This window comes from Pantherophis guttatus, chromosome 5, assembly GCF_059756535.1.
Source record: "Pantherophis guttatus breed Tessera chromosome 5, ASM5975653v1, whole genome shotgun sequence".
Classification (NCBI taxonomy): domain Eukaryota; kingdom Metazoa; phylum Chordata; class Lepidosauria; order Squamata; family Colubridae; genus Pantherophis; species Pantherophis guttatus.
In genome coordinates, this window is record NC_142067.1 from 53,022,862 (window position 1) to 53,039,287 (window position 16,426).

At 35.5% G+C, this 16,426-nt stretch overlaps 1 protein-coding gene across 1 annotated transcript in view; it reads right to left on the reverse strand.

Annotated features, from left to right (window-relative positions):
- The window catches only part of RUNX1 (RUNX family transcription factor 1), a 189,948-nt gene that overhangs the window by 57,982 nt on the left and 115,540 nt on the right, over window positions 1-16,426 (reverse strand). Inside the window, exon 4 of the mRNA XM_034440060.3 lies at window positions 2,486-2,590. Coding sequence (XP_034295951.1) covers window positions 2,486-2,590 — 105 coding nt within the window. The remainder of the gene's footprint in view (window positions 1-2,485; window positions 2,591-16,426) is intronic.

Below are 16,426 nucleotides of genomic sequence, written 5' to 3' on the forward strand. Positions count from 1 at the left end.
TGCATAGAAACTCATGCTGTGAATGAAAATAAATCAGGTTGATTTAAAACTACTAATATAAACAATAAGAGATAATACAGTATGAATCATATCTCTATTTAATGTGGTAAAATAACATGCATCAATTTTAGTGAGTAAAAATTTCAATTTCTGTGTAGATTTGATCGATGCTTCTTTAATAGGTTTTTCTTTTTCTACTGCAACAAAGCTGTGAGGTAAGTTGGCCTAAGGAAGAATCAATGGTTTAAAATCACCAGTGAGCAGAATGGTCAAGCAAGGACCTACACATGGTCTCCTCAGTCCAAGTGCAATGTTTTAACTACAACACCCACTGGCTCTTCTGTTCTTAATTGTAATGTTGTCTCGTTTCCATGAGCAATCACTTCTTTACTCTCCTCATTTTGACTTCTCTTAAGCTATAGTTGCAACCTCTGCCAAATGTGAGGGAAGAGTAAGCAAAGAAAACCACAAACCTCAACTTACAAGAAGGTATTTTGATTCAAATATGAACATTCTACACTGAGGTTAATTATTGTCTTGGGTAATAACAAGGGAACATTGCACAGGCTCAGCAATGTATTGACTGTGGGGGGGGGAAGGAATGTTCTAACACCGTGCTTATGTATTTTCTGGATGCATCCCTTGAGATATTATTTATTATTTACTCATTCTTAATTTGGCAGGCATGACTGAGAAAATCTGTGCCTCAGCGGAATAAATTCCATCTGTCTCCTTGAAGTGCTGCCTGCCCTCAACAATTACTGTTTTCTTAACTTGCAGGAGAGACAATAAACTGCATATAAAAGCAACTGCATGTTGTCTGGCTCCCTCATCTCTTCCTTCAGTTCTGTTCTATTCGCCATCTTTAAGGGGAGGACAAACGGGGCTATTTTGTTTCTAAAATTAAATTTCCTATGCAAAGCTGAAAGCAAAGTGAGCAGGAAATGCTGAATAACGTGCATGGTTTCTTTTATCCTACTTCATTTTTTTGCATGCAGTACAGAGTTTATAGTGAAAAGTTCATGAGATTTTTTTCCCATTCTCATCCCAATATAAGCTCCCCTTATATTCTTCTCCATAACTGTGACACATTTAGAACCTTGTGACAAGAATGCAACACCCTGCCCCTCTCCCCCAGTCGTTGGTGATTGCCCTGATTAAAAAGTTGCTAAAAACTACAATATTATATGTCAAAGAAGACTATGAACAGTATCCCTATTACCTGTTTTAATAACTTAAATCAACATTAGTTTTTCCCTAGATACATGACTTTTAGGTATATCCCTCCAAGCATAGTATTCAAAATGTAACTGCAGTTCTTAGCATAAAAATGGCTCGTTTTCCAATTCCTATACACACAACTGAGTAACAAGAATTTAATTCTCTATGTAGATTAATAGTGCAATTAGCAACACACATATCTCTACTCAGAAATATGATCCATTAAATTCACAGAGCCTTTCTACCAGATAATTGTGTAAAATAATGTGTATAGCATTTATTAATTTAAACACATTATTGAACAGAACATAATACTGTACTGTGCTGACCAAAATCCTCATCCTATGTTTCCTTTTCACACAACTCATCATGATACTGAGAACTACGTGCATGCCCTGACTTTACTTCCCTCATTCATCAGTACTCTTTCTCCATAATATGTATGCAGCATGTGTGAATTTAGTATGGAGCTTTCTCAAATTATGTAAGCTTTTATTATTTTTTAGAGCTCTAATCTTTATTTCTGAATTAGACATTCCAGACCTTATTGGCTCAGAGCAATTTATTTATGATCAAGGGTGGGCAAAAAAACAAAACAAAACCCCACAGTGGGAGTAGGGGTGTTTTCTGATTTCCTTCTGGCTTCCCCATTGAGTTTGATTGTGGAACATTTGGAATTTTTCCTTCCCTTCCTTCTGGCAGGTAAATGGCTACTGCTGGGTGGGGATTGCAAAACTAACTAGGAATGTGTCACAGAACATTGAAAATGAAGATGACTGCAGCAGCAACCCAGCAGTGCAACAGCAGCTAGTAGCACTGAAACAGCCTCAACTTCCCCAAATTTAATTCCCTTGGGAGTCATGGGTCCTGGATTTTGGACACATTCTGTAAATTATCCCATTTTGAGATACTTTGGTTCAAAATCTGTTGCCCTATGAAGCACTGTTTTTCCTAGTTAAAGATCATGACAACGAGAGTTTTAATAGTATATAAATAGATTGCATGGACAGCCGGAATAGTCACAGAACCCCCTTGATGTAGATATTCTCTTTCAAATATTGCTTAGCACATTGTAAGCCGCCCTGAGTCTCCGGAGAAGGGCGGCATATAAATCAAATAAATATATATATATATATTGAGAGGCTAAAAGCTGCTAATGGGCAAAAAAATAGAGAGACAGGATCAACAGGGTTATTTCTATCTTCCCTTCACTGTATAAAGCTTGAATAATTGAAGACAGCACCAGTGTTTTCTGAATACTTACTTCTTGGTTCTCGAGGCCCATCCACTGTTATCTTGATAGCTCTGTGGTACGTGGCTACTTGTGGAGGATTCGTGAAGACTGTGATAGTCAATGTGAAGCTCTTCCCTGAAACAGGAAAGGAAAGTTTCTATCATGTCTGATTATAATAAAGCATCCTGCATTCTTAATAAGCAGTTTCACAAAATATTCTTAATTCAGAATAACTGGCTTGAAATGGGTTCTTTCTACCACAGATGACTATTCTAATGGTATTTTTTAAAAGCTTGAAATAACTCTTTCAGATTGGAACAGCATTGCAACAACTAATTTTACCCATCTTTAATTTTAATGCCTTTAAATAAAGGACTTTCCTGTGTTCCCATATATATTTGGCTTTCTTCTTATAACTCACACTAATATACCATACCTATAAGCCACTTTTTGGGGTCTTGTTGCGTGTTTGAAGTCCTAACATGAAATATGGAAGATAACAGGCTGGACGCAGTTAATTTACTGATTATTTAATTTAATCATTATCAAAAGTTAAAGTAGACTGCTACCTTAGCACTTATTGCAGGTTCAGGGTGATATCTTGAAAAACTTAAAATTAATGTTCATATTGATTTTCCCCCAATGCTAATATATTACATTGCTATGTATACAAACTTGGCCAGGAAGGTAAAACTTAAAGGTTTAAGGCTCAAACCTTGCCCTGCAGTTCTGTAGTATTGATGATAATACTTTTATGCCTGCTATTTTATTTGAAAATTAACATCACCATTATCCTTCAGCTCCATGCATGATCCAGAAAAAGACCATCTTTTTCTGGATCATGCCCTAGCAATTAAAGATGTCAATTTTTGCACTTGCTCATATTTGCTCATATTTACTTAAAGTGGATCCTAAGTAGTCTGAAAATATCGTATCTGTTCCAATGCTAGAGATTGAGGAAAGGCTCCTTTTTAAAGAAGAAGATATATTTCAATCTCCAATATGCTTAACAACATTAATTAATGATATTAATTTGCTGGAATAATTATGTCTAGCACCCTTGGCCCCTCTAGAAATCTCACATATTTTCTTATTTTATATAATGAAATACACTAATGCAATTTATCAGTTTGGATCCATAATTCAATCCTTATTTGCATGAGTATTATTTATCAGTCACTGAAACTTCAAAAAGTACGAAACACCCCTCCCCCCCAAACCATGTCTTAAAGCATTTATGCAAATACAAAATTTCTCCCCATACTCCTGGCAACCGAAAAGCAGATTCTCAGTTCCTACTATTCTGCTTTCTCTATAATTTCCTTCAGTGAAACAGGTCGTTGCTTGCAAAAATAAAGGAAAGAATGTAAGTTAAACAATAATACTGTAAATATAAATAACATAGAAAATAGATTTCAAGACATGTGGATGGTACCTATTAGTGGTAATAACTTAAGATAGCAAAACCAGAGGTGCATAGTTTTCTTTATGCATGATTACCAAGGACTACTCATTAACCACATGCTGAATAAATCACAAGACCACAAAACTTTAAATTTACATGTCAGTTTGATTTTTTAAAGTTTTTTTTATGTCAGAGTCTAAGACCATTTCATTTTTAACTGTCTAATTACATATTGTGTTTTAATAGAGTTCCATCCAAGATAGGTTGTACAACATTGAGCCAATGAATTCCCCCCCCCCCAATTGACTAGGGGGACCTATTTAATAGCTGCTGAAGATCCCTACCATACTTTGAGAATTCTTCAACTTCAATTTAAAAAGTTTAGCTTGCTAAAAGGATTTATTTTAATATTTTAATTGTGACAAATGCTACAAACTAGACGCTTTTTATACCATTCTACCATTTGTTAATAGAAAAATATGTGATATAAAAACAGAATTTCTTTTAAAATCCATATAAAATTACCAGAATGCTCAGGTTAAACAGACCACTATATATGCATAGGAACAGATCAGACTAGCTTCTGGCTACAGAATTAACTGTGTGGCATGAACATCTATGCCCTCTATCACTTAATTACATTTCCTGATTTCTAGTGTCTATTACCTGGGAGAACTATCTCATTCTGCCGAAAGGCAGGGCTGTTGATGCCAACAGAGAAACTTTTGAGAATTCCTTTAAAAATTCAGACAAGTTTATGCAGTGTTTTGGGAGTCTGTAAAAAATCTAAGGACATTGATTTAGATTCATGTCTAGAGAACAACAGAAATGACCTTAGAGAAAGAATGCAATGGAGGCAGTTAGCAAAACATGAATTAAGCCCAGGAAAGGAGGAAGATGTTAGAAACAAATTGAAAATGATCATACTTTGACGCTCTTCGATCTAAGAAGAAAAGAGGCAATACTCTAAAAGAAGTCTTTCAATATCCTGTAACCCAGATCAATGGTGTTGTGCACCAGTTGTGCCCTTACTTGGATCGTGAGTCCCTGTGTCCTACTCATCTCTTGTCTGGGTTACTGCAATGTGCTCTACATGGGGCTACCCTTGAAGAGTATTTGCAAGCTACACACAGTCCTGGGAGTCCCTAGGGCTGCACATATAATAACATTACTGTGTGAGCTGCATTGGTTACCAGTTTGCTTCCAGATGCAATTCAACGTGTTGGTTGCTACATTTAAAGCTCTACATGGCATGGGTCCAGGGTATCTGAGGAGTTTTCTCTCTTCAATGGGACTAGCCCGCCCCACTCATGCTAGTGGAAGAGGCCTGATATGGATCCCATCTGCTAAGGAATTCCAGGAGTGAGAATGGGTGGCTTGCAGGCAGTGCCATTCTAGTTGTCAGGTCATCTCTTACACTAGTCACATGTAGGAATGTATGTATGTATTTTAGGAGAATGTGTTTACCCCAATTACTTCATGTGCAATATGAGAATGCAGCCACTGGCTTCACAGTACAGCTGGGTAATTGTACACTTGGGGGAAAAATCCACTTGTTCCAATAATTTGTTTCCAAATAAAAATGGATGGTCCAGGAAATAACATGTCTATTTTATGCACTCGTTTATAAGTGTATTCCAATTTATTTATGAAAATTTTTACATCATCATTTAAGAGAGAAACAATTTGGTCTAGAGGTTAAGGCACCAGGCTAGAAACTGAGAGATGGTGAGTTCTAGATCTGCCTTAGGCATGAAAGTCAGCCGGGTGACCTTGGCATTGTCACTCTCTGTCAGCCCTACTCATTTCACAGGATTGTGGTTGTAGGGAAAATAGGAGGAGGAAGGAGTATTAGGTATTTTATTTATAAAAAAACAATAAAGGAAGGATATAAATTAAAAATGAAAATAAATATATGCTAACACATTGATTATACATCTTTATTTCTGAATATATTTTAATCTAAATAAATACAAAGATATGTATTTATTGATATATTTTAACCCAATAATACACGTAGATTTTGTTTTAGGCTAACAAACTTTTTTTTAAATAAAAAGTTGAACTTGCAAAAATGCCAATTACTGTAATTTTTCTTTTACAGAACTACGAAATCAAGAAGCATATTTATTCATAAAATTGAAAGTTTATAAAGATTTCCAAGGAAAAGTGTTTAGGACTAAGCTAAAAGTTACTTTTTAAAAGCATGCTTAGAAAGAAAGATTCAAGTATGCTTCTTTGATAGAAAGATAAACACACCTGGGCTTTGTTGTAGCTGTCAAGGGCTCTTTTTTTTCAAAGGTTAATTAACCCAGGAACAAAAAAGGAAAAATCCAAGATTTTAACTAGCCCTTATAGAATACAGTATCAGAGCATAAGAATCTGCATTACATCATTAGTCTATTTAGTCCAGCTTTATTTATTCAATTTCTATAGCCACCCAACTCAACCAAGAGACTCTGGATGGCTTTCAATTCTAACATTAAAAACAAATAAATAAAACAATTTAAATCAATAAAATAAATTTGGTTTAAGTTAAATGATTAAATTACCAAAATAATTGCAGGTGTCAAAATTTATCCATTTATCTTTGGCAAAACTGAGTCTGAAATTAGGACATCTACAGATAAATCATGTAGTGTATTTCTGACCTAAACACAATTCCATTTTGTTGCCACCAAATATCAAAAGTGGGGCCCCTCTACTCTCTTTTTAAACAGCACTAATGAAACAGAGCAGGTTGTTTTGCACCTCTGTATCATTTTCACTGACAGCCATTTGTGACAAGTATTTTTTTAAATAAAACATGAAAATGCTGGGCAGGATAGAGGGAAAAAATTGGAGATTTAGTTTTTATATTGTCTAAATAAATATTTCTAACCCCAAAACAGGTAGTCCTTGACTAGCAACCACAACTGAGCCCAAAATTTCTGTTGTTAAGTGACATATTTGTTGAGTTTTGCCTCATTTTGCCCTATTTTACGGCCTTTCTTGCCACAATTAAGTGCACTCCTGCAGTTGTTAAGACAGCAACATGGTTGTTAAGTGAATCTAGCTTTCCCATTGGCTTTGCTTGTCAGAAAGTCACAAAAGGTGATCACATGACCCTGGGACCCTGCAACCGTTAAAAATATGAGTCAGTTGCCAGTATCTGAATTTTGATCACATGACCATGGGAATGCTGCACCGGTCAAAAGTGTGAAAAAACATGTCACCTTTTTCAGTGCTATTGCAACTTCGAAATATCACTGAACAACTGTTGTAAGTCAAGGACTATCTGTATTAGAAAAATTAACAAAGCATCCAAGAATAAAAGAATTTTTAAAAAGCTTTAAGCCTGGAGACTGAATAATATACCTCAAGCATGAAACTAATTACTTTCTTTGCTGAAAGTAATTTTCATGTATAGTTTCATTTCCACACTGAGGCTATTTCACTTCTCAATATCATCCTGTTAGTGGGATGACTCTATCCTCCTTGATCGGTCTCATGAAAGATCCTGTTTTTGCCAGCCACAATTGTTTATATTATCTGTCTAGCTGCTCTATAAATGCTGCTGTTATCATCTCCATTAGAAAAAAATGAGGATAACAATAGCATCTATAGGAGAGCTACTCAGTTCATTTAAGCAAATTCTTCACTTTGAAGTATTGTTTTCCTATTTCTAGACTTGCCCAGTTCTTTCTTTTATTATCAGGGTTTTTCCTCCAAACTATGAGGTGTACCTCTCATGCAGACTGCATCCAAGGGAGATGTGATGACAACCAGTTAGCAAACCCCTATTTTATATCAACCTTGGTTAAAAATGACAATTAAAATGGCTATGTCAACTAAAGAGCAATAATTTCATACAGTATATATATGTAATGCCTGATTAATAATCACCAAAGTACTTGAGGGTGACACTGGACAGATCACTAACCTTCCGACAACACTTGTTATTTGAAAACAACAGCTGCAAAACTGAAAAGCTGCAGCAATTTAATGAACAGACTGGCTGGAACATCCTGCTAACACCCTAGGAACAACAGCCTTGGTTTGGGTTGATTCTGCAGCTAAATATTGTGCCAGTGTGTGGCTTAACAATGCCCACATCCTAATGGTTGATATCCAACTCTGCCAGGAAATGCGTATCATCTCTGGCACATTGAATCACACTCTTGTGCACAGGTTACCAGTGTTTAGCAATAACATACCACTCCACATTAGACGATAACACACTCTCATTAGGCTAAGGTCAAGGATGCTAAACACCACCACCTTCCCTAATCACCAGGACAATGCACAGTCAATCAAAAGATTGAAATCCCACAGGCCACCATGGAAAACAGCTATTCACTTAACATCTATCCAGTTTAACCCTGAAAATGCCTGGAGAGAGGAATGATCCAAGGTGTCTTCTTGTGGCCTGGCCATTAGTGAGCCCTCTACCAAGCCACCTGGTTTTGGACTTGCCTCGCTCTGTCTGGTCGAAATTGAATAGAATTGGGTGTGATATTGGACGAAGTGCCTCTGCCCTCTATCAGTGGGGATGGAAAGATTCTCCTTGTTGCGATTATAGGGCTGATATGCAAATTATTAAACATATTGTGCAAGGTTGCCCACTATGTGCATTCTCTGGTTCCCTAAAAGATCTGCACAAAGCAATGCCAGAAGCGATTGGACATTCAGCTATAAGGCCACTGCCATACCCCTGTAGAAGTTTTATATATTCATATAGAACATGTGAACTGTGTATATATATTCACTTCTCTTTTGTCACGTTCTCATCATACTGTAAATAATAAATAATAAGCAAAATAAGTACAATAGGAAATACCAGACCTGATATGCTGAAAAATTAATATATTGTAAATTGCATGTCAATATAGAAATGCACATGCTTAGTACTTTTGATACTGAGTTCTTTTTACAGAAATGAAAGTCCTTAGTCCACATGTACTTTCAGTTACTTAATGCTTATAACAGAGCTTGCTTATTTCCTGAAGCTCAGATGCTGGAGAAAGACCTAGAATCTAAGGAATACTGACTGAGCTTGCACAGTAAATTGTAGCAGTTCAGAGCATTTTAAGTCCAAATGGCTGGGCAGAGAAAATGGCAAAAATTCCAAAGTCAAGCTGAATTCTCCCATCCTTAATTCTGGTCCCTCAGATAGAAAATATTATCAGAAGCAACTATTATACTTATCGGGGACTTGAACATGATGACAAAAAGTATCAGGACCAGAGGTGGTATTCAGCAGGTTCTGACCAGTTCTGGAGAACCAGTTTCGGAAATTTTGAGTAGTTCGGAGAACCAGTAAATACCATCTCTGACTGGCCCCACCCCCATCTATTCTCTGCATCCTGAGTCCCAGCTGATCGGGAGGAAATGGGGATTTTGTAGTAACCTTCCCCTGGAGTGGGGAGGGAATTGGAGATTTTACAGTATCCTTCTCCTGCCATGCCCACCAAGCCATGCCCACAGAACCAGTAGTAAAAAATTTTTGAATCCCACCACTGATCAGGACCCACACCTAGCACTCTTTGACAGTTAAATGGACTCCAAGAGGACCTATAACTGATGCTTCATCTGTCCTGTTTAATTCTTTCTAACCTCCATCTTATTTTCTCACAGTGCCATGGAGTATTAATCTTTCAAAATGTACATCATTAAAGGAAATATAAATGATTAAAACCAGACATTGGTAACTAAGCTGATTAGGATTCATTCACAAAGCCCACAAGAATCCTTTAAATCACATAACTAATACTAATGTAATGAACATTGTTGTAAACACTTTGATTATTATTTCCTAAAACTATTTGTACCCAGGCAACACACTGTTTAACTGAAAATTGAATTTTTATATTTTACAAAATTGTATGTATGTATGTTAAAGAATCCTTTAAATCTGACAAAGTCTAGGAAACCTGAAAAGGCATTCAAGTTCTCTTTCATCTGGCATAGGTTTTTATGGTTCTATGTCCTTCATGATCATTAGGCTGAAAATAAATGTGTATCTTTATATAATAACTCTTTATGTGTGTATGTGTATGTACTTGTGTGTGTTTAAAACTGGACCATGTTAAAACATGAGCATGGTGAACATGAAAGATAATGTGAACTATGCCCAAAAAAATGGTGGAATAGAGAAAGGCTGTTAACTGCAGTATATCAACTAGCAAGCTGTACGAAACCAATTTTAAATACTGTAATAGCTTCTTTGGCGAAAAGCCTCACGCTTTTAGAACTTAGCTGATTCTTTTAAATAAGATTGGCTCTTAGTGGTATGAATGAAACAGTCTTCAACTAAGTGAAGCTGCTTCGGTACTATAATAATAATATTTTTTAAAAAATAAGGATGAGTGGACGCACTAATCACACTAGAGAAATAATGCAATTCTGTTGGGTAATGGGTATATAAAGAGCAGTATAGCAATGCAAAAGGATTATGCAGCATTATTGCTATATAATGTCTATTGTGAAAATGTTACTGAAAGGTGAAAGGTACAGATATGATTCAAACATATGTATCCTGACTGCTTCTTTTATTTGCCTATATAGTGTCCCCCAATCTGACACCATCTAGAGGGGTCTAGGACAACTTGCCACAGCTGACTCGCTACAGCCAATTCGCCATGGAACAATTCAAAGCAGGATAACTCAAGAGTGGGACAAGTGAATTGCAGCAGGCCTTGTCTTGTTTAAGTTTGACCTTCTCAAGTTAAAAGTCCTAAAGGCTGGGTCGAGCTGCAATTCTACTTGTCTCTGTCTTGAGTTATCTTGAGTTGAATTGTCTCATGGCAAGTTGGCTGTGTCAAGATGGACATGGTGAATCGGCCATGAGTTGTCCCATTCTGTCTAGAGATGTTGGAACAAGCTTTTTCTGAGAATGATTATAGGTCACTTTCACAGGGATTTTTGTTTTTGTTGGATGCAGCAGTCTTTCTCTCTGATCAGCAGGCTGGTGGGAAACTCTGGGAGTTGAAGTCCATTTTAAAGTTGCCAAGGTTGAGAAAAACTGGTGTAGATTGGGTTTATGGACTAGTTAGAGGATGTTTATTTTTTTTCCTTATTTACATAATCCTGATCAACAAAAAGTAGTTGCTGGATCTTAATATCTGAGTAATCAAAGTGTACTTTCAGAGGCATTCACAAGTTCCTGTTGTTTTTTGTCAGAATGACAAAGCAGTGTCACACCAGAAGCTGTATTCCTCACCAGAGGGATTCTTTTAAAACTCTGCATCCCTGTAAGGTCACACAAGAAAGCTAAAAGATCCTGGCTGAGTGTATAGGGCTGCAGGATGTTTTAGTCTGAAAAGTCCAGGCAACTTATCTTTGAAAGAAGGTTCTAAATAAACTAACTGTTCTTCAGACAGCTTGCCCATATATAGCCACTGGAGTTATATCTGTCTATTCCCATCTTTAGCCTCTGTTTCTCAACTTTTTGATCCTTGAAGTGATGGAGTCGCAGTTAAATCAGTTAGCAGTTTAGTCTTTCTCAAATTTGGAGAGGTTTGTATTTCAACGTAAGAAATATTATACGATTCCATAAACAATTTATGCAAGTGTATGTGTTCTTTTTAGTAATGCAGTAACCTATTTGAACCATTCAATTGTCCCCACTCCACTTGGGTGCATTTTGGCATGATGGTGGAATTATATAAAACTCCACAAATTATTTTAATTATTTAACAGGCATTGTTTTATGTTGAAATCATAAATACTTAGCTTCTTTCATATCAAGCTCCTGAAAGCATTTTTTCATTTCCTATGAATGACACAGTGAATAAAATATTTTTGATATCTTGAATGAACATTGATGGCATTATCGGGAATTAAACAAAATAGCTTCACTGGTTGTTAGTTTACTAGAATTAGGTTGTTACATAGTGTTCTTAGATATGTGTGTGTATGTGTGTATCTGCAATTGACTAAGAAGCACAAAGAAATTAAATGAAGTGATGTATCCATCATACTGCAGGAATGGTTCAGACACCTCTGCAGCCAAAATACTAATTATTTTATCAGAACGGTTCTATTTTAACTTCAGAAGGACAGCAGACTCTAGTAGAATATTACTTTTCCCAAAAGATCAGCTTTACAAAATGACTTCATCAAAAAAAAAACACAAAGAATAGATCAGAAGGCACAAAAAGCATAGATCAAAAGTAAGACCTAAAGAAGCCGACTGCTTAAGCAAAGTATATTTTGATTCAGCAAGGTAACTTCAGCTGTTAAAAATTGCTAAGTTGTGCAGTTTTCATGACAATACAAAATAAGAAAAGAGTTGAAAAAGCAGTATGCCAGTTCACTCTTGTAAATCATAGGTAACACAAATCTGCAAGCACAGGTAGATTTACTATAACTGAGCAATAGTTCAGCATTTGGTATGATATTTGTAGATGGGGCAAAGAGGGCAACCAAGAAACTTTATGAGAAGAACAAAAAAGTTAATGTTTATTTATCAATGTTTATTTATTGGATGTATTAAGAGTAATCTAGGCAATAGACAACAGGATCAATATATATATATATATATATATATATATATATATATATATATATATATATATATATATATATATATATATATATATATATATATATATATATATATATATATATATATATATATATATATATATATATATATATATATATATATATATATATACATTTTAAAAACACAATAATATTAAAGTAAAATTTATTTTTTGGGATAAGTATTGGCTCAAGCATCCTTTCCCCATCCCTATTCAATATTCCAATGACAAATATTTTGCCCCAAATGAGTCTGGGACAGGCTGAGTTAAAGATTACTGTTTTAGAAACATAGAAAATAAACACCAATTGAAACAACTTTTAGTCCTCTAAAAGAGGAATTAGTGTCATAGCCCATGCTTATATCTGTTTGATGTAATCTGATTCATGTGTAAATTGTTATCACAAAAATGTCTTAAAACCAATCTATTATTGTTTTTCTCTTGTTGATGTTCCTTGGAAATGGGGCTATCTTTCTGGATCAAATTTAAATAATGAAATATTTTCATGGCAGCAGAGATTTCATACGTAGTGCATTATATTTTCAGTTCAAATAGCCTAATTGAGCTACAGTAAATCATTTAGACCCCAATCAAAAATATCTATTAAAATGCTGGCATTCTGTTATACTTGTCTTTCCAGGCAGTTATGTTTGCCCCCATTTTAAGTTATCCTTCATTAGAACTAAAGAAAACCTAAAACATTTAGTACAGATAATACTCTTTTAACTTCAATTCTATACTATTCAGGAGACTGCCTTACAGTAGTAAAAACACTGGCCTAGAATTAGAAAGACCCAGGTTTGCAGTGGTGGGTTCCAACCGGCTTTACTACTGGTTCTCTTTGTGCATGCACTTCGCGTGTGATTGCAGCGCACATGCGAGCGAAGCGAGCATGCGCGCCAAAAGCATGTTAGAAATCTGCCCAGCTGAGCTGCGGCAATCCACTCTGCCATACCTATCAGCTGGGCTAAAAAAGAAGAAATAAAAGGTAAGAATAATGCGTGGGTAGGCGGGAAGGCCCAGCTCCCGGACAAAGAGAACCGGTTCGGTGATGTCATATCGTCACCGCTACCGGCTTGGCCGAACCGGGCCGAACCCACCACTGCAGGTTTGTATCCATTCTTGGCTAGGGAAGTTCACTGAATGGCTTGGGGTCAGTTTTCCCCCAAGGTGCTATTTTGGGAGATTTTATATTTACTGCTTTTAGGTTTTATGAAGTTGCATTGGGAGTAAGGTTTTATTTTTGATGTTTTCTTGACTTTTAATGGTTTCCTTTTGGTTATGCATTTTTTATTTATGTACACTGTCCTGGATTGTATGATCAGATGGCTGTATAACTGGGTTTAATAAATAATATTGATTTATATTAAATAGTGTATGATTTTTTACTTTTTGACCATAAACGGTAGCTAGCAGTATTTCTGACACCATACAACAGCTTTATAAGAAAATATGCACACCTTTGTAATTACAAACGTTAAATTTCCTTCCTATCTGAGTTCAGAATTGCACTTCAAAGCTTATAACTTGAACACACCTATATTTTTAATAGTTTTCCTACTCCGGAGCTGAAGAAAGTATTATGCTTTGCTGATAAATTCAGTAGGAGTAAAGTCACACCAAAAGTTAATCAACATGAAACAACAAAGAATAGATGGCTGCAGCTGTTTATTTTTCATTGAATTATTATGCGTTTATTAAAAAGGCAAAAGATAATTGCTCATCAGCCTCTTTAAAAAAATCTATTGGGTAGTAAACTAGCTGCTCTACAGTTCCCAGTTGATTATTTTATACCATACAAACTCTTGTTTTTTATCTATGAAGACATTCACTAATACTTTCCGCCGTGCCCTCAAAACATTCCTGTTTCAGCAGGCCGGCCTGGCCTAACTTTCCCTTTATATTGCTTTTGATTTTATTTTAAACTGGGATGTCTTGAATTATCTAGGACCAGAGTGTTTAGTATATTTTAATTGGTTTTTTTAATGTTTGTATTACATGTATTTTTATTGTTCGCTGTTCACCGCCCTGAGTCCCTCAGGAATAGGGCGGTATATTAAATAAATAAATAAATAAATAAATAAATAAATAAATAAATAAATAAATAAATAAATATTGTGATTTTTGTAGAAAGTCAACAAACACCGATTACCCAAGGCTGAACGTGTGCATGAGAAATACCATATAGTTTTATTAGGAATTATGTCCCATTACCATTGACTTCCGCTGATTGACAAACACCTGTAACAAGGGCAGGTGTTGAATACAGGTTACATTTCTCTATTATGTTAAGTCAGAATTTTGACTTAGCACAAACAGCCAGTATACTGCTGCATGCATTTAAGCAATCTCATTAGGTGTTTGCTGCCAATGGGAATAATTAACAAACACAATGGAAGTATATTTTCTAAGATTTTGTTTTTACTTTAAATTGGAATTCCTGCCTTTTCCAAAACAAATCAAAAACTTTGGATGGCAAGTATTATCTAAGGAATCTAATTTTGCCTTAGGAAGGGACAACAAACGGATTCATATGTGGTAATGAACAACTAATAGTACTTCTGCAGCTTTTATTTTCTCTAGCAGGAGAAGCACAACAGGGCTTATTAAGGAATATATAGTAACCCATTACTCTTTCAAGCAAGATTAAGTTTTGAAAAATTCTGAATTGTTGTGCAAACTCAAAGTATGGAGAAAATCAATGGGTGGAATCTCTAAATGAACAGGCGTACTGACTGTATTGCAATGGCATAATTTTAATTATTTAGGTCAACACAATAGCACATCTTCAAATATGGAACTATAAATGCATTAGATAGATATCTAATGTTTGACCTATTTTACTGTGAGAAGCATTATCTACTATAGATGCAGACAACTGTTTACAAATGTACAACTGTATCACCCAGATTTCCTAGAATGTTTGACAAACTAAAGATTAAAACTATGAAATACAGGAGGGAAATGCAATAAGCTTCAGAACACAACCTCCTGATCAGATCATAGAAGTGGATTTAATTTTTTCAATAAGACTCAAAGATGCATTGTTTGTATGTTGTATCAAACAATGACAATGCATACTGCATGTAAAGTTTTTAAACCATGTACCAAGAAAAGTACTCAATTCTGGAAATGGTCCAATACCTTTTGACTATAAACACATAATAGATATTTAAATTGTCAAATTCAGCCAAATACTGAGCACAGTCATGCCTACACTATTCTAGAATAAAATTCAGCATGTTTTATTCAAGCATATTCATGTAATATACAAGATGTGGATTTTTTTTTACTTCATAGCAGCTTTTGAGTATAATCATCCATTTTAATATAGCAATAAAACATATTCCTAAGGTTCATATTTCTCATCATATTCATTTTACTCACTACTCTTGTCCAGCTTACTATCAGAGGACAGAATGTGTACCTGATCGCCTATGTAACTAAAGAAAAACAGTGGGTTCAATATATTTCACTTTCCATAAGGTGACTGAAAATATATTAAAGATACTACAGTAAAAACATATACACATATACAAATTCCTTCTTTAGGAGAGAAACCATAAATGTATAAAGTGAGATGTTACAATTGAAGAATATCTATGAAGTGTTCCATATTAATCTCTAGTGATTGACCCTTTCTCCCAAAATTAAGTGGGAATATGAACATTTAATTCTCCTTCCCTTAATATGTACTCACACGCTTCAAAAGCTAAAATCCACAATATTAATTACCTAAAGATTAATAAAGATTAGTAAACAAAGAATGCTTTGTGAGGGTCATGCTTTAGAGCAGAGGTCGGCAACCTTAAACACTCAAAGAGCCACAAAGGTCCTAACCGGAAGCCCCCATTCAATTCTGGAGCAGACCAGAAATTGGGTTCCCACATCATAGTCTCCTCCTAGCACAGCGTCCTTTTTCCTCTGCTGACCAGAAGTCCAGTTCCCCCACCATAGAGTCTCCTCCTAGCATGGCATCCTTTTTCCTATACCTTCCTAACCAAAAGCCCTATCAATTGTGGAGCCGACCAGCAACAA